This window comes from Falco cherrug, chromosome 8, assembly GCF_023634085.1.
Source record: "Falco cherrug isolate bFalChe1 chromosome 8, bFalChe1.pri, whole genome shotgun sequence".
NCBI classification, from domain to species: domain Eukaryota; kingdom Metazoa; phylum Chordata; class Aves; order Falconiformes; family Falconidae; genus Falco; species Falco cherrug.
In genome coordinates, this window is record NC_073704.1 from 17,224,633 (window position 1) to 17,243,170 (window position 18,538).

Sequence of the window (18,538 nt, forward strand, 5' to 3'; positions counted from 1 at the left end):
ATTAATCACATGCGTTACCAGAGACGAAAATTTAAATAAATTAAAACTGTAGTTAGAGGAGTATGGTATTACCAGTTGTTCTGGCTTCTGAACTATGAGGAAAGCAAACAAGCAAGCCTGACTAAAATGTCAGAAATAGGCTTTTTACTTAATGCTTTCCCTTAAGAGATTTTTGTTGCCTCTCTTCTTGGAGGAGTACATTCCAGTTTCTGATATTTTTATTGAAAGGAATTAAGGATCCTCACAGTAATACGAATCTAGACTGAAGTGACAACTACTTAGCTAGAGAATTGATCCATCTTTAGGAAAACATATGAGGAATATAGATATTTTTTCTTTTTTTCCTTTTTTTAAATTGACTGTCTACAGAATATTTAATTTTAAAATTTGCTTAGCGTCATTCAAGCTGAGAGCAGAAAGGGAAATAAATGTCTTGCCTTGTTGCCCAGTCTCCCTCAAGGGGTGGAGCTGGGGACAACCTAACATATGTTCTTGATCTTTGAAAATGTGTGTAAAACAGATTGGCTTTTAGACTTTTGGTTGGTTGGTGGGTTTTTTTGGTTGTAATGTGAACTAAACTTGTATACAGCAATGCTTGGAACTTTGCTAAATTAAATTAGAGGCTCTTCTGTAGGAATATCTGCCCTTCAATGCAGTTAGCCCAGACAAAAGTAGTGGTCATAGGATTTTTTGTTTATTTATTTAATAGAAGAGAAAAAAGTTATTGTAGGCATAGCCTTCTTGAAAGAAATTATGCATGTTTGACACATTTTCATTTTTACAGGATGGTGTCACACTTGCTCAAAACAGTCATAGTTGAAGAGGTGGGGGTGTCAGTGTCTCTCTTGTGCTATTTATGCATTGAGTCTTGAATATAGCAGAAGTACTTGTTTTGACCTGACATTCAGTGAGAATGTAGTCCAGGAAACTGGTATAGAGTGGGATTGTCTAAAGCTGGTAATTATGTTCTGATCAAGCTGATGATTTCTTCGATTGATCAGTTTCCTTTGTTACAGGGCATTGTAACTGGTAGGTTTGGCAGCTGCACCGTGATTAGTTCACAGGTTTGCTGCTGCCTGTAAATGGTGATGATCATACTCCAGTAGATTTCCCATCTTTTGAAGCAGGCCTTTTTGTGGGCCTAAGATGCTGAATCAATCTGAATTTTCATAATTTATCAATTAAAAAGTAGTACATAGCACTAACTCTGACATTGTGGTTAAAAATATGTTTAATTTGAGTTCTGTTAATGCATAAAGTTCCTTTATTTCCCTGCTTCTTTTGGTGTTACTGTCTGGAACTGTAAGTCTAATGGCATGGATACACCTGGTGTTCTGAACAATCTACTATTTTAACTTGGACTATCATAGCATTTAGTTCAGATTTATCATTAAATATAGCTGTACTTCTTTTAAAATAGATTGCCTTAACTCTGCCAGTTCTATCAAAATCAAAGTGATCTTACTCTTTAACTGCTTATCTGAACATCAGCCTGGCTTGAAGCATTAGTTTTCTTTGTTTCCAGATGGTTTAGTATGATAAATAACAGTAAAATAATCATTATATTATATGAAATATAATATGTAATGGATATATTTTTTAGGTTCTTAATTCCTGATAGCTGAATGTTTGTAGTATATTTCAAAACTTCTGAAAGAAGCTGGCCCTCAGCCCAGTCTCCTTTATGTTGGAAAGGACTTGTGTGCGTTTGCAGCAGTTTCTTAGTTCGGGGTGCAGTAACTAATCCCTACTTACGGGACATAGTTCCCTAAACTTTTTGGCTATCTCTTTATGATCTGTTTGATCCTAAGAATATTTTAGACAGTCCATCAGTTTACAGTGTTTATTCAGTACATAAGATACATAGGTTAGCTTATATGGCTTCTGAATTATATTTTAAAATTGAGATAATTTACTTGATGCTAGAGATGTTTAGATCACAAGTTGAAAAGCAATCTGAGGTCTATTCCTCAGGAGTCTTCAAAAGGTGTTGAAGAATGAAAGGAATTGTTAGTGCTATTAGTAGCCTTGAGTTTGAGGTGGGTCCACACTCCCACTAGAAATTTTACATTTTTCAGGTAAAAATGTTGATTTGTATACTTGTTTATATTATGTTACTGTTTGGCCATTTTACACTGATCAAGGTTTTTACAAATTACATAGTAATTTGGACCTGGTTTTCACACTTGTAGGAGCCTCAAAAGACTACAACATCAAAAAAAAAAATAATCCCTGCTTCTGAACACTCTATAGTTGGGATATGAAATTTTGATAGGCAAGATACTGCTTCTTCAGTGGCTTTAATTTGCGTAACATGCAGTGCCATTGGCATCAGTGTAATCCCTGAAGAGTTAGAACATCAGGAAATGCACATACAGGTACAGAATCTGGGTATTAGGTTAAAATTTGGAAAGACCCATTGGTGGAACCAGTTTACCCTCTTTTATTCTCATCAGTTAATAATGTAGGTTACATACTTAATATTGAAAACAGTTTCTAAATAGTTCAGTAGGTGGGAATGAATTAGTTGCTTTGGCTGACCTGAGATATCTTGAATGACCAGAAGGATGGAATAGGGGTTATTTTTCATAGGCTTGTGGATCACACAAGAATAGGAGAAATTTGACGGGAGGAATCATTTAAGCATGTAGAGGGATTAGTCAAAATATCACTTCAAATAATTAGTAATGGATTAAATGAGGTCTTTTAAACCATACTGATATGGGATGCAACTTCCTTAAATACATGATATCCATTAGATAAGATTAATTTGAGCATATGCGCATAACTTTTAATGAGTTTACATTTTTCAGCTCTTACTGATTTCTTTACCAGAAAATACTTTTTCTAAAAAAAGCTAAAACTAATTTTTAACCAACATGAGTTCTTAAAGCTTAATTGTATTTTTTGGAAAGTAGGCTGCCTGTGCTTTATAAATGTGGCAGGTGATACTTATGTTAAAATATTTCTAATAAGCATAAAAAAAAGTTTTCTAAAATTGCATATCTTTGACATTAAAGATACTAATGAGGCAAAAATAGCCAGTTTCATTATATAGTTGGGAACCTCATTGCCTTTTCTGTGTATGTTGTGGTATATGTTGATGTCTGCAAAAATGAGGGTACAGAAGACATTACAGAATTATGCTATATTTGTGTGTTACTGATAGCAGGCGTTAGCTAGAATTCTGCCTAGACTTTGACCTTCCTAAGACATATGTATTCATTTCACCTAAAGAGATGGAATTGCTCAGATTACCTCAACGGCATCACTTAATTTTAAGTTTTGCATGTGTAGCCTTCAGGTGGAACAGTAGCAGAGTAGCTTTTAATGTTTGATGTTGCCAGACTTGTGTGTGGTGGGTGTGTGTGTGTGTGTTGCAGGCCTGTAGCAGCATGATTAAAAATATGTCTGTCCTTATGTCCAGTTAATGATTCCTGTGTCAAATGTTTTAAGTCTTATTTTTGCAAGATTTTTGATAACCATATTCAGCTTTAAGCATACTTTGCTCTAAATACAAAACAAGCTGAGGTTAAAAGTAATAAAGAAAGGGACAATAAAAATTGTGAAAGACCATTAGCTGACCAAACATAGGACAAACCTGAAGACAGTATAGTAAGCTGCCAAAAGCACTGCCTGTAGTTTGCCAAGAGACCACTTGCTGCTGAAGCATCTTCTGTGGCTTTGCCAGCCTTGTCTTTAAGTGGCAACTCAATGAATAAAGAAGAAAAAGAGGAGAGATGCTGGAAAAAAATAGGCACATGTGACAGTTACATTAAAATATGCAGCAGTAGGGAAAGCTTTTAAGGTAGTAAGTGAAACTAAAATACACTTCAACTGAAATAAGAGGAAAAAGGAAAAATGTAGCATCTGTAAAAGCAGTGCAAACGTATGAAATGCAAGGCAGTAATTTCATGTAATTCCAATTTCATATTGATTTAAACCAGCCTGTGTCCTTTACTAGGCTTGCTTCCAGCAAATCAGTTCCTTTAGTTCCGTGAAGAAACTTGTAGAAACCAAGTGCTGGCATTGATAGTTTTATATTTTAAGAAGCTACATTAGCTTACAGGGTGGGGATGTCTCATGATTGCTTCAGCTTACGTATGCAATGCATGGAACAGAGCTGTGTGGCTGGCAAGGGAGCGGGGGGTGGAAATAACAACTAGTTTCCAACTAGGGAGTGGAGAAGGAGACCTTTTGGAGGCAGCCTGTGGGGCAGCTCCAAGATTGCAGTCTTGGCTGGCTGAATGTGCAAATCTTAAAATACATGTCAAAAAACAAGCGAATGGGGGCGGGGGGGAAGTACTAAGTGTAAGAAGAAACGCATGATGAGAAGGGAGTGAGAAAGCTGAGTTGCTTTAGCTGTTCTATCTGCAGTGAACATAGCCTTTGTGTGAAGCTGGGACAATATAGAGTGGGCAGGGTGTGTTTGCTTTTTAAAATGGTAAAGCTGGGGGGAAAAAGTGAATCCAGGTTTTTTGTTTGTTTGGGTTTTGGTTTTTTTTTTCTTTCTCTCTTGCTAGTTTACCCTTTAAATGTACGATGTTACTTCCCATGTTAGGTTGAACCATTATTCTGTTTGGGTAAGAGTTGGTAAGAAATATTTAGGGAGATCTGTAAGAAATACAGTGTATTAGAGGGAGCTTTCTCCTTATCTTCTGTCTTAGCAGTTTGGGGAAGTGCCTTTTTTTCCATGACACAATAATGAATTAAGGGTCTTTGCAAAAGATCATTCACCATCTGTATGGGATGTCAGATATTTTCCAAGTGTTCTACTTACAGATCAGATAGTTATACATATTTTCTTAATGAAGCTGCATAGTTACTTATTGAGCATTGTATGAAAACTGTTGAATAACATAGTATATAAATTGTAAAATTGAGAAACAAATTCATTGCAATCTTCAAAGCAAGTGATGGACCAAAAAACTTGGGCTCTTCCTTCCATAAACATCACTAGAAGTATTATCATTGGGAGTACAGAGATGAGTTAACCTTTAAAAGCTATAAAGGAAGCTAGGATTGTCATGTGAACTTGTCCCATCTCTCAAAAAATAATTAAATCATTTTAAAGTTTGTTAATTTTTAATCTGGAAGACTGTTACTCTAGTCCTAACCTCGAGTTGTTTAGATAATGCTGGCAAGAATGTCTGTGGGCAAAACTGTTTTCATGCTTGTGGTTATTCAAAATACCCTCCTAGAAATCATTGTAATATTTAATTAAAATGTTAAAATACTTAATTACTGTAAACCACAGGGGATACCAATGTTGTAATTGCATTTAAGATGAGGAAGAAAAAGTAATTTGTTTTTCAAGTCTTGCTGACATTATTAGCAGTGGCATCAGCACTTTACCCTTTTTATTGTTTAAAAACTGATTAACTTCAGCATTACTGTAAACCACGATAATATAAAAAGTTAATATGCATTTTAATACATCACACTAATGCAGTGTGAGAGTGTTGAAAGGAATGCCTTTAAACACATCTGTAAGTCTGATACATTGCTGCCTTGTTAGTTGGAGGGGGTATTTTTTTCTTGTTCAGCATGGTTGGCTTTTTATTTGTTTTGAGAATTTGGGATGGGCAAAATGTTTCTTTTCAGAATACATGCTTGGAAAAACGGCACAAGTGGGAGAATATGAAATCTGGTGTATGTTACCGTAAACTGGCGTAAGATATAAAGAGGACAAAATGCTTTAAATTATCAGGTATTTTTCTAGGTGAGCATTATTATTAGTTTGAAGAAGTTAAGCTAATCATAAAAGTACATGACTGACGGCCAAGGACCTATTTGGGAATGTCATGAATTGGTTTATGCTATGGAGTTTGTTTTACGAGAAAAAAGTAATTAAAAAAAATGATGGTGAAAAACTCCAGTCTTGTTTAAGTACCGTGTATTTCATGGCTCTTAATTGATACTAAAATGTCTGCTTCACTTGTCTTAATGTTTCAAAATGTGCCCTAACCGGTTGGTAGGTATATTACAGTCTGTAACTTTGTTTTAACCTCGTGTATGCTTACTTGCCCAGATCCCTGCTCTTAGCCACTGAAGGGCTCTGTTCCTAGAGGCAAGATGCAAATCAGAATCCACCTGTGTGTGCTTCCCTCTGGTTCTGCTTTGGTGTGTGCATGAAGAATAGGAGGAGGTAGCTGCCAGAGGTTGATTTGATAATGATCTTGGGGTGATGGCACTGGAGAACAAGGAGAAAGGGAGCCAGACAACATGTACTCCAAAAAGACTGTTCTGGATAGTTGGTATTGATGGAAGAGGAACATCTTCTGCAGGACTGCCACAGCTGGTGCTTTACATCTGTGTCCACCACAGAGACCGGGAAAAAATGGAAGGCAGGCTCTCAGTGGGGGGGATGCACAAAAGCCTTGGGAGGCTAATCTAGCTAGGCTTCCTCTGCTCCTTCCTGGCCAAGAAGGAGAGTTGCTCTTGTAGGGGCTGATTCAGAACATGAGCCTAAACCAGTTTCTTTAGAAAAGCTTCTGTTGCTCTCTTGGTTATAGAGGAAGTCTAGGCATATTGGCCTTGCAAGGTTGAGTTTAGTCTTTCTGAACATCACCCTCAGGCCTCTCTGGTGAAGCAATTGCAGTGAAACACTGCCTTCTGCTTGCTTATGGTAAGCAGAGCTTGTTGTGCAAATTATGGCTAAATAAAGATACTAGTACATACAAAATCTACAGATAATGTCTGATTTTAGAAATAGGCTGCTAAGCATCACATTGTATCTGAGTTTCCAAATGGCTTGTCTTGAAGCCATTGTGATGTTTGGAAGTTGCAAAGAATCTTCATTTTCTATAAATGCAGGGATTGGTACTATTTAAAAACAAACAAAAACCCAAAAAACACACAAAACCAAAACCACCAAAAAAAGCCCTCAAAGCCTTACCTTTCTATTTTATAACTCCTTTTTGTACTGTGGTATAGTCAGTTTGTGAATTAGTTTTGATCTTTTTTGGTTAGATGTACAGTGTGTTAACTCATAGATTTTAGCTTAAGCAGAACAGGGAGTTTGAATGGCAAAAGTTCATATGCATGTCCCAGATAAGTAGCTTTCTGAATTTCTCAATTTCTAGAAATTAAGTTACCAATGAAGTTTTATGTAAATGCTCTTATTTCAGAGCTCACAACCATGGTAAGGCTTTCTCTGGTATTTTGGTGCTTAGTAATGATGGGGTTTTTCTGCTGCTAGAGTGAATTTACCTAGAGAAATATTTTACTGTTTTTTTTCTTAAACCAGAAAGAACTCTGCAATATGATACTTGATTGCTGTGCCCAGCAAAGAACGTATGAGAAATTCTTCGGGTTACTGGCAGGGGTGAGTTGTGGTTTTAGATTTTACACTTCATAGTAGTTAATTTCATTTTTCATTAGTTTACTCTAATTTTTGTGTGTCAAACAAGCTTTAATGGATAAATGAAACTAACAGTTTTTTTATCATTCTGAAAATGGTTATATTAGTTGATTGGTTGTGTTTAGTGGATTGAATTAACATTTTGATTATGGTAAACATAGTGAGTTCAGAATGAGAGAACTCATTTCATATTGTTGCTTTTTTGCCTCCCTCTTTTCTCATTGCGATAGAGCAATAAATCAGTGGCAAAGCAATGGTACTAAAGAGGGGTAAAAGTATTATGAGGTACCATAAAATACCCTTTTTACAGTGCTGAGGATGAAGTTTGGAGACTCTTCTTAGTAGGTTTTATTTAGAGTACAAGACTGAATATTTACTGTCCTGAGGTTGTGGGTGTGTGTGGGTTTTGTTTGTTTTTCAGTAAACAGCTAGCTCTTTCTTTTTCTGTAACTAATTGCTAATTTAGTTGCAGTTATCGCTTAGTTAAATTTTCCTTATCTATGATATTATCAGATCTGACTAGTTAAGATAAACTACTTCTCAAGGGAGTAATTATGCTGAAAGGAAGGTTTTTTTCCATTTGTATTTTATTTTATCCAGTATTTGAGGTGGTACTTCTGCTGACAGTTGGTTACAAAGCACTAACCATACAAATCTACACGTTTGGTAGAATATGAACGTTAATTTCCATGTTCTTTGGAATGTTTACATCCAGAGTATCTTGCCTCTGTGTTCCCTGCTGCCTCTCTAATTTTAAATAGTCATTCAATGATGTAATGAAAAAAGTTACATTTAATGGGGTTACATCAGGTGAAAATAGTGGATGTACAGAAGTAAAGGAAATTGCTGGATAATTTGCTGTAGTTCAAAACTGATAATTACTACTTTGCAATGCAGATAAGCTTTTTGTTTTGACAAACTGCTAAAACAATAAAATGTATTCATTTGAAGGTGTGTTCTTCTCCTCAAATGGTTATTTAAAAGGAAAATAGTTCAGTAAATATTTGCACCATTAGGTCACTTAGATGTAGGTTATTTGCATGTTTAATATTTTGTTTAATCTGGTTGTTTGAATTGTGCAATGTTGTCGCAGCGTTTCTGCATGTTAAAAAAAGAATATATGGAATCCTTTGAAGCTATTTTCAAAGAACAATATGATACTATTCATCGTTTGGAAACGAACAAACTGAGGAACGTTGCCAAGATGTTTGCTCATCTCCTGTACACCGATTCAATTCCCTGGAGTGTAAGTGAAAAAGGCTATTGTCCTAGATTTCTTTTTCAATAATTAATCTCCAGTATTCAGAAATAATGCATAATACATTAGTTTTAGTATTTATTCTACAATTTGAAACTACTTGTATTTTTAGCAAAGTGGATTATTTTAAGTATCTTCTCAGACACTGTTGAACAATTCTTTTGCTCCATCTCCTCTTTCTGCCTCCAGTGCATCATGATCCTCCCTCCCCCCACTTCTTAAGGAGTTGATTTAAGCTGTTATTTTATGGAGCTCAGGTGGAATTGGTTGATTAAAATGTACTTTTTTTTTTTTTAGAATTTTGAACTTTTAATCAGCAATGTAAATAGCAGAACTATAAGAAATTAAAAAATACTGCCATTTTATCATTTAAGTGCCAAATAACTAAAAATAGTCTTTCATACTGAGATATAATGATGTGACATTAAAAATGAAGAAATAAGTGTCAAGGTAACTTCTCTTTTCATACTGTTTTATTCTTGGTTCGTAGCCTAGCCTAATTGTCATTCTTCAGGCATGCACAAGTCAGTCCAGATATTTCACCCCTTTAGAACTGCAGTCCCTAATCTTTAATTGTGAGACGTTCACACATCTGACTTTCTCTTGTGGAGCTTTCCTGAATAAAATAAATCCTTAAAGAATTACTAGCATAAATTGATCAGAAGCTGCTCCCAGGTGGTATAAAAGAATTTTTGAGGAAGAAAGTCTTGACTAGGAATTTACAGGGCTTATGTTATTGGGAGTGTGTTTGTGTGTATTCAAAATCAGTCTAAATTGGTTATTCCGTAAGAACAAAGGTTTTAGGTAAATAAAAGAACATGTGTTTATACTTAAGGGGGGGATTCTAAATATTTTTCTAAATACTTTCAGGTCCTTGAATGTATAATACTGAGTGAAGAAACTACCACATCCTCCAGTAGAATTTTTGTAAAAATATTCTTTCAGGAGCTCAGTGAATATATGGGACTACCTAATCTAAATGCAAGATTAAAAGATGAGTAAGTTGAAAATTTATTTTCAAAACTGTAAATTTGATTAGTTTCTTTATCTGAAAAAGAGCAGATAAGAACTCTGTTTTCAAGTTTAACTAAGACTGCAGTTCTGTAGCTACAGCACTTCAAGAATATTAATGTACAGATTTAGTCATTGCAAAGAGTCCCATTAGCTGAGTGTGCTACCATCAATTTGGGTTTATGTATGTGCATGGCTATTTAGGAGATGTATCTTTTATTTATTGTTTTCCCAATGATACTCAGCTTGTGTAAGAATTTTTGAAGTGCAAGTCTTTCTATGTATTGTCAGCTATACAGCTGTAAAATAAATCATAAGAATTGTTTAGATTGGAAAAGACCTTTGAGATTGTAGAGTGCAACCATTAACCTAGCGGTGCCAAGTCCACCACTAAACCATGTCCCTAAGTGACACATTTGCACACCTTTTAAATACCTCCAGGGATGGTGACACAACCACTTCCTTGAACAGCCTGTTCCAATGCTTGACCACCCCTTCAGTGAAGAAATTTTTCCTAATATCCAGTCTGAACCTCCTGTGGCATAACTTTGAGGCCATTTCCTCTTGTCCTGTTGCAGACTGACCCCACCTGCCTACAACCCCCTGTCAGGCAGTTGTAGAGAGAAATAAGATCCCCCCTGAGCCTCCTCTTCTCCAGACTAAACCACCCCAGTTCCCTCAACCACTCCTGATAACACTGGTGCTCCAGACCCTTCACCAGCTCCGTTGCCCGTCTCTGGACACGCTCCAACACCTCCATGTCCCTCTTGCCATGAGGGGCCCAAAACTGAACACAGGATTCGAGGTGCAGCCTCACCAGTGCTGAGTACAGGGGGACAGTCACTTCCCTGGTCCTGCTGGCCACACTTATTGTGGATACAAGCCAGGATGCTATTGACCTTCCTGGCCACCTGGGCACACTGCTGGCTCACATTTAGCCAGCCGTCAGCCAGCACCGCCAGGCCCTTTTCCACCAGGCAGCTTTCCAGCTGCTCATCCCCAAGCCTGTAGCACTGCATGAGGTTATTGTGACCCAAGTGCAGGACCTGGCACTGTTACTGTGACTTTTTTTCTAACAAAACTTTTTCTTTTAGGATTGGTTGCTTATCCTTAAGTGTAGTGTAAGTAATATATCCTTTTAGGCCTGTATGTGATTTAATGCGTTGCATTCTGGCAGTATTCCTTTCAGTTGCTTGAGCTATTTCCTGTAAACTGGGATTTCTTCTCTGTATGATGGAGAATTTAGTAGATGCTTTAGTTTATGTAAAATTAAACTTGAAACTGTACTTAGGGCCCTGTTTGGTGGGATTTCAGGATAGGTACTTAGATCTTTGAACTTCTCGGTCACCAAGTATTACCCTTTGCTATCACAGGCTACTGTGATTTCACAGGTCTCTTCAGGGCTTCATAAAATCAGGCTTTCTGTTATCATAATCTGACAGTATGTACGTAATTCTTGTATGTGTGAAGAAATTTGTCTTCATAAAATGGCAAGTTTTTAAATAGCGTTTTGATTAGATACATCAGATAGAAACAATGAAGGTATTGAAAAATGCATGAAGATAAAACTTTTGTTCTATGGAGATACATGCAGTTTCTTTTTCAGTTTATCAGTGTAAATGAGAATTAGTGATAAGCTTGCATGGTGTTTAATTTAGATGTTTTTTTTCCATCAGAACATTGCAGCCTTTCTTTGAGGGATTATTGCCTCGGGATAACCCAAGGAACACTCGCTTTGCAATCAATTTCTTCACTTCTATTGGCCTTGGAGGACTAACGTGAGGAACACTTTTTGATTTGATATTTACTTTCCTTCTCTCCTTTCCCTCTGCTAAAGAAAAATAATAATAATAAAAAAATTTTGTTAATTAGGGATGAATTACGGGAGCATCTTAAAAATGCACCAAAACTGATAATGACACAGAAACAAGATGTTGAGTCATCAGATTCATCTTCATCTTCAGAGACAGACTCTTCCTCAGATTCTGATTCTGACAGCAGCAGTAGTAGCTCAGAGTCATCCAGCAGCAGTGACTCCTCATCGAGCAGCGACAACAGTAGTGACTCAGGTACTTAAACAGTAATTTTACAACCATTTACTTCTAGTTACTTCTGTGTACCTATTTGTTTCTATATGTGTGCTTGTTTTGAGGAAAAACTAGCTAGAGTATTAGTTTCTCTGCTTTAAGAACTAATAATTAAAAAAAAACAACTTGAAAGTTTTAAAATACTAAATTTGCTCATGGAAACGTATTTTAGATTCAGAAAAACTGAATTCCATTTTTAGAGACTTAAATATGTGAGGAGCATTGTTCCGTAGATTACACAGTTGATAACCTTTTGCACAGTACTATCACTTCAGTGTAGTGGAGGATGGAGGGATTAGAGTCATTCCCTATCAGTATCTCTGTGGGATGTTTATTGCTGAGCTGTAGAGAATCCTGTCTACAACTCTTTTTTTTTTTTTTTTTTTTTTTTTCTGTTTGCATGGCTTGATTGAGTGAGCTGAAATACTACTTGTGTCCTTCCCTATAAATACGTACTAATTCATGGGTCAGAAATGACATTGTTCAGTTCTAGTTGTGTGTTTAAATTTTATTTGCCTTCCAGATCTCCATTTCTAATTCCTCTTCCTCAGGAAGAGTTTATGTGGTGATACAGTGAAGGCTCTTGTCTGTAGAGAGATCTCCAAGGAAGAATGTTTTTGCTGACAACTGAGTATTTTGTAGTTTTATGCATTATACTTAGTGTTCAGCACCTTATACTATCCTGCAAATAGAACCTTCTATTTGACATGAAGTGTCATAAATACTGTTCAATCTACAAAGTACATGCTAGTGTGGGTTAAGGTGTGCAGTGTCCCCCACTGTATGTAACGTGAGCAGATGATAACACAGCATGACTTTCTATAGTACAGAACCTTGCTGATTCAAAGTTAATTTGATTTATTACGTGCCTTTGAAATGAAAATGTTGATTAATAATATAAAAGCAATGTAAACTGCTCGTGCTTTGGAAATGCCCTGTTCTCCATTGCAGTCTTACTGTACAGAGTCTGATTTGTGTGTCATCGCATTAACCGCATTAATGACGGCAAAGCATTAGAGGAGGGCACAGTTAAACAGGGTCAGAGAAGGCGTTGGTTCAGCAGAGCCAGATGGCTCCTGCATAGACAGCTGCGGCTCTGCTGAGCTGTTTGATAAGAACCAGAGAGGTAAGTCCTCAGTGACAAACCAACTGAGTCTGCAGTCTGCTAGTACAAACACTTTATTTTTGTAAATTTAGGACCTTCATTTTTACTCTTTGGCCTTTTTTCATTCAGGAACACATTCATTAAAACTTCCATTTTTATATCTTTGCAGCCTGGTTTCACTTTTTTGCCCTGGTTCTTGTGTACTTAGATACAGTGGTCAGAATGCTAATTAGAGATAACTATTCTTTAATGGTAAACTTGGTTGAGGTCTGTTACTGGTTATAACTAACAACTTGGTAGAGTTGAAAGGCGTTTTATTACGGTGTTTTAACAGTGCTGTGTATAAGTGAAAGTAGAAAACCTACAGGTTAGAAATTGAGCATACCGCTAAACTGGAGATTACTGTTTTACTGACAGTTAATCTGTGGAATGTTACCACATAGCTCAGCATTGCTCTGAAGAAGTTAGTCCAACCAAAACAGGTCCAGGAGAACACAAAATTTGCCTGTAATCAAGCATCTTGTTCCTTTGTACTTACTTGCTCAGGTCTTTTTCTGATTCTGGGAAAACACTTCAAAAAAACTTTTATGTATTTAATCTATCTGAACTGATCCATCATCACATTTTCTCAGAATGCCTGGAAGCTTTAGTTCAGATGTGAGGCTAGCCAGCTGCTGTAGAATGCAGGTGACGTACTATTAAATCCGTTTATGGCTCTGGTATTTTCAAAAGGTGATTATATAACAGCTAGCTAATAGTACTGTACTTCATACGTTAAGGTGAATTGATGACTGTTTTAAGTGGCTGTTACTGATAAGTACCGTCAAGTGAAATCTAGAGATTCCTTATAAAGAACAAATAGGAAGAGTAGGGCCTCTTCCACTGAGATGAGGACAACTGTGTATTTAGAAATAGTTTTAATTAAATTGTTGACAAAGCTGTCACTGTTTCTCCTGAAAATGAGCCAGAGGGCCATTGTTATGTTGCTGTGGTACCACTATCTGAAGCAGTTTCATCATGCCACTGTTTCCTCATAGGATAATGTTGGAGATTTTTTTTCCCCATCTGCTGTTTTTAATCTCCGCTGACTGATAAGCTTTTCCAGGAAGTAATTGGAAAAGTAAATTTTCTAGAGACTGGATGGTCTGGGAAAGGTGATCTTTCTAAAAAAAAAATTATTTGTGGGAGTGCTTTGATGTATGACTTTACAGCCTATGCCTGGTCCTTTTCCATCAAGTCTACAAGGAGATGATGATGGGTAGAGGTTCTCAAAAGTCAGGCATCACTTGCAGATAGCCAAGAGATAAAAGCCCTGCTGATGGGTACTTGTGAGTGGCAGCCGTATCTGTACAAATTTGAGCGGTTCCCTCTTAAGCAGTTAACTGGGCGGGGAGGGGTGGAAGCAAGATTGTTGGAATTTCATCAGTACATAGAATTTCAAATCTTTTCAAATATGAAAACATCTCACATAATTCAAGAATTTTTTGGTTAACAGGTTTGCAGATCTTGTCAGATTCCCATTTAGTGAGTTACTCTATTTTAACACTGACTGCTTAGTAGTGTTTTGCGTTCAAGTGCAGGTTTGTTGGGTGTTTTTTATAAACTGAGGAAGAAATTTCTTTTTTGTTTGAGCTGCATCACATCTTGGTACCTGTGTAGGCGTAGTAAATGGGATAAATGCAGAAGGCTATTCCCTAATTTACTTGTATGCTCTTAAGGTCACAACACATCACCCCAGAACATCTTTGATGACATGAGGTTCTTGTGTTGCGAACAGTGGAGTTACTGAGAATTGTTGAAGCTTAGAGGAAAAATGGATCGTAGTCCTGGGCTTGATAGTCAGTTCACACTTTTATGGAGAATTTCTCCTTATGTAAAATAAAAGGACTGTAATGCGGGCAGACACTTAAAAATAATCAGTCCCTGCTCAATTAAGGAATGGCTGAATTTTCCCCCGTTGCATGAGACGCTCAGTTGGGGGCTGGAGAGGGGGCAATAGCATCTAAGCTCATTATTTTGGAACCTTTGTTCAGATATGTACACAAAAATGTTCTCTGGCAAAACTCTCTAGAACTTTCTACATAGTTTAATAAGTTAAGCATAGTAAATTAAAATACAACCTTATTCCCATAATTCGTTATAATTTCAGATGTTCCTAAGGCCAAAAGAAAGAGAATGCAAAAGAAGAATAGAGAATCTGAAAAAGTTTCCAGGAAAAAACAAGAACAGAAAAGGAAATCACTTGAAAAGAAAATGAGGAGGCGTCAGCAAGAGGAAAGAAGTGATACTGAGAGCAAATCAGAAAGAAATCACCGGAACTTGAGAGAATCACACAGGAGAGATGACGTATCAAAATACCATCACAGAGATGAGTCCAATGGCAGAGATGGTTACCATAGTGGAAAGGATAGGAACCATGAAAGAAGTAAGGATCTAGAAAATAAACACAGTAATTCAAAACTGAAGAAAGCAGAGAGAAGAGCTTCTTTGTCTGATGATGAGAATTACAGACACTGGAGCAAAGATAATGGACATCGCAGCAGAAAAAGAGAAAGATCAAAATCTAGAGAGAGAGGCCATAACAATTCAAGTCCAAGAGAGGAGGAACAAGAAGACAGATACGGAAATGGTTCCGAGAAATACCGTGAGAAGCACAGCCGTTACTCTGACCAGTACAGAGAACCCAGAAAGAATGAGGACAGACGAAGGGATAGTTCTCCACACAGACGAAAATAATACCTAACCAGAGTTTGAAATCAATGTGCATTTCTGAGCTATTAAAACTGTATTTTAAAATCTATTACTGAACTTTCCTTAAAAAAAAGATTTTGTACAAAGTGATAGTTTGCATTTGTAAGTTTTCTCAGACTTTTTCAAATTTTCAGTACCACTTTTTTTCTAAGTATTGTTATGAGGCTTTCTTTTAAATTCTTACTTTGGAAAGGCAAAGCTGTTTATTTTGTGAATAAAACTGTTAAGATCTTAGCAAAACGGGTGTTTTTGTCAGTTTCAGGGGTTTGTACCTTTATGGTCTGAAAAGCATTGGTTTTTAACTTTGTTAATTGAAAGATACTGAAGGTAGGGTGATAAATCTAAGTGTTGCAGATTATGATGCAAATGCTACATGAGAAGGGTTTATGAAAATTTTCAAACATCGCAAGTGTTTCAGGCATTCTGTAGCTGTATATTTTTTCAGCTGCACAGACATAAAAGCAAGTTTGACCAATATTTTCAGGAAATACTTCAGGTGACTTTTTTTCCTCTTCTTCAAGAGTTAAAAATTGGAAAAGCAATATTACTGTTTTAAATTTCACATTTGAATGTGTGTCAACTTTTTCTGTTACTTTTCACAATGTTTTTTAATACTGTAACATCCTGAGCTAGTCACACTTGTGATTTTAGAGATAGGGGAAGAAATGTCGTGGGGTGGTGCTTTTTTTTTTGAGGGTTTTTTTTTTCCTTTCTAAATAAAAATTTGATTCTTAAAGTCATACATTTCAACTAGCCCTGCAAAGGAAGTGTTTAAGGAACATCTTTCACAGTGTATAATAATAGTAATAAAATTTAAATACACTTTTTTTTTATTTTTCCCAAAAAACTTTTTTACACTTTTTGAACTACACATCGTGAAGTGCTCAAGTTTATTGGAAGTAAAGTTTTGGGGGCTGGTGGTAGAATTCAGTTGCTGCAGCAGTTTATAATATATAATGGTTCTACCTGGAGTCATTTGAAGCAACTAGCTCAGAATTCTTTGTATGAGTAATGAATCAAAATCATCTGGTTAAGACTTAAAATCTCACTAATAACAAAGGAGAATTTTTTAAGTCTTTTGGCATAAGTAGGAAATAGTGTGGACAGTAGGAAGGACAGAGGTAATGGTTGTATATTATGTAATTGTTGAGGCTGTCACTACTTTTTTTTTTACTTTGTGAAACATATTTCATGTGTACATCATATTTCATCTTGTATAAAGCATAGAAAATATTTGAGCTGTTTTATAACAGAAAATAGAACAATTCCTAAGGAAATAGATCAGTTTTGCCTAAATCTTGTCAACATTTTTCTAAGAAAAATGTCATATTCAGAATTTTTTTCCTGTATTTATCAGAACTTAGTTCTGTAAGCTTTCATGTAATAAAACATTTTGAGTCAAAAATATTTGCATGGAAAATAAATTCGGAGAAAAAAAAAGTTTTCTATCTTATATACCACACAGCTAAAAATGCTGTAGCGGTATCACAAGGTATATGTTGTTTAAACTGTGGTGGTTTTTTGTCCAACGCACTTCTCATTTTCAAAATGATTTGTGCATTTTGGCAGTATGTGTTAATTCCAGGAAAACAATTTGAAAGAATGCTTTCTAAAAAGAATTCTGCTGATAATGTAGAGCTGCTTTGATAGCTCTCTATGAACATTATTGAAAATTATTTGTACTCATAATGGTTTATTTGTACAAACTTATCTAGAGTAATACTTCATTTACTATGTTATGGGTTTAATAGCATAAATTTTATTAACCCATAACTTTTGAGATATTCTGTTCAAGTTAACAAGCATGTTAATTACATCTATAATAAATGGGACTACATTAAAATAATAAATGTGAAAACATTAAAACATTTATTAAAAAATAAAGCATTTGATCCTTGAAAATGAATCAGGAAATGCCAACTTAAACACCTCCAATTCTTTGTGTTATTTCATATGGGCTAATAAAAATATGGTGGTCTTTGACAAAGGTGAGGTTAGGCATTGAGGTCGGGTCTTAGCTGCATTTACAATTTCTTGATTTGTTTCTTTATTTCCAGAAAAAAGTAATAGATATTTAATACCTAGCTGTTATTTTTACCGTTACTACTGTGGGCAGGTTAGTGTTCGCTAAAAGGAGTAAGACAATGAGAGAGGCAGTGGTCGCGTGTTCTTCCCAGTTCTTAGCAGACTATTGCTTAAGAGGTTCCTGAGCCAGAGGCACTGTGCATCTGAATAAGGCCTTGCCCATTGGGTGGCCTAATTTTTTAACTCATTTGGGGGGGATTTTGCAGCATCCTGTGCCAGCAGTTCCAATATTTTACTGTACGGTACATGTAAAAGTGTTTCCTTTATAGCTTCTGCCTGATCACTTTTACTATTTTCCAGTGTGTTCTCTGAATAACAGTGTGCAGTTCCTGCTTGCTGTCTTGTGTGGGATTTTTATAACCTAACCCGTATATTCTTTTACTCTTTCTTTTGCAGAAGCTAAAATTCACCAGTCATCTCTCCTTGTGCAGGACTGCTCCGTAGCCCTGATCAGTCCTCCTGTCCTTTATTTATTTGACTGTACTATTTGTAAGGGAAAGGACATCAAAGCAGCATGTGGTATTCAAAATGAGGGTGTTCCTGGAGTTGCACAGCGACATGAGCTTTGGGGGCTGGTTTGTTTGCTGCCCATCCTCTCAGTTGCTGTCGAGCTGAGCGATCCACAGCGATCCTGGGCTTTCTGTCCTCAGCGGTAATAGCTCATTGTGGACCGTGCACACTAACAAAGTGATTTGTGCATCTAGTCTGTAGTTCATACCGGAGCTCTAGGCTGTGTTTCAAATAGTGGTTCTGACTGAAAGACTGCACCATGTGGAGGTTCTATGGCATGTGGGCTATTTTAGTCGGTTAATCCTTGTTATGTAAAAACATGACTGAAACAGCCCAGCCTCAGCCTTCTGCAGCTGGGGCTGGTGATG

General features: G+C 36.4%; 1 protein-coding gene across 2 annotated transcripts in view; it reads left to right on the plus strand.

The window, feature by feature from the left end:
• CWC22 (CWC22 spliceosome associated protein homolog) overlaps positions 1 to 17,501 on the plus strand; it is a 35,159-nt gene extending 17,658 nt beyond the window's left edge. For both annotated transcript variants that reach the window (XM_055718316.1, XM_055718317.1), the window contains exons 15-20: positions 7,250 to 7,327; positions 8,457 to 8,609; positions 9,492 to 9,619; positions 11,309 to 11,410; positions 11,505 to 11,701; positions 14,974 to 17,501. In XM_055718316.1, the coding sequence (XP_055574291.1) occupies positions 7,250 to 7,327; positions 8,457 to 8,609; positions 9,492 to 9,619; positions 11,309 to 11,410; positions 11,505 to 11,701; positions 14,974 to 15,560 (1,245 nt within the window). In that variant the 3' untranslated portion in view covers positions 15,561 to 17,501. The remainder of the gene's footprint in view (positions 1 to 7,249; positions 7,328 to 8,456; positions 8,610 to 9,491; positions 9,620 to 11,308; positions 11,411 to 11,504; positions 11,702 to 14,973) is intronic.
• Positions 17,502 to 18,538: the final 1,037 nt, after the last annotated feature.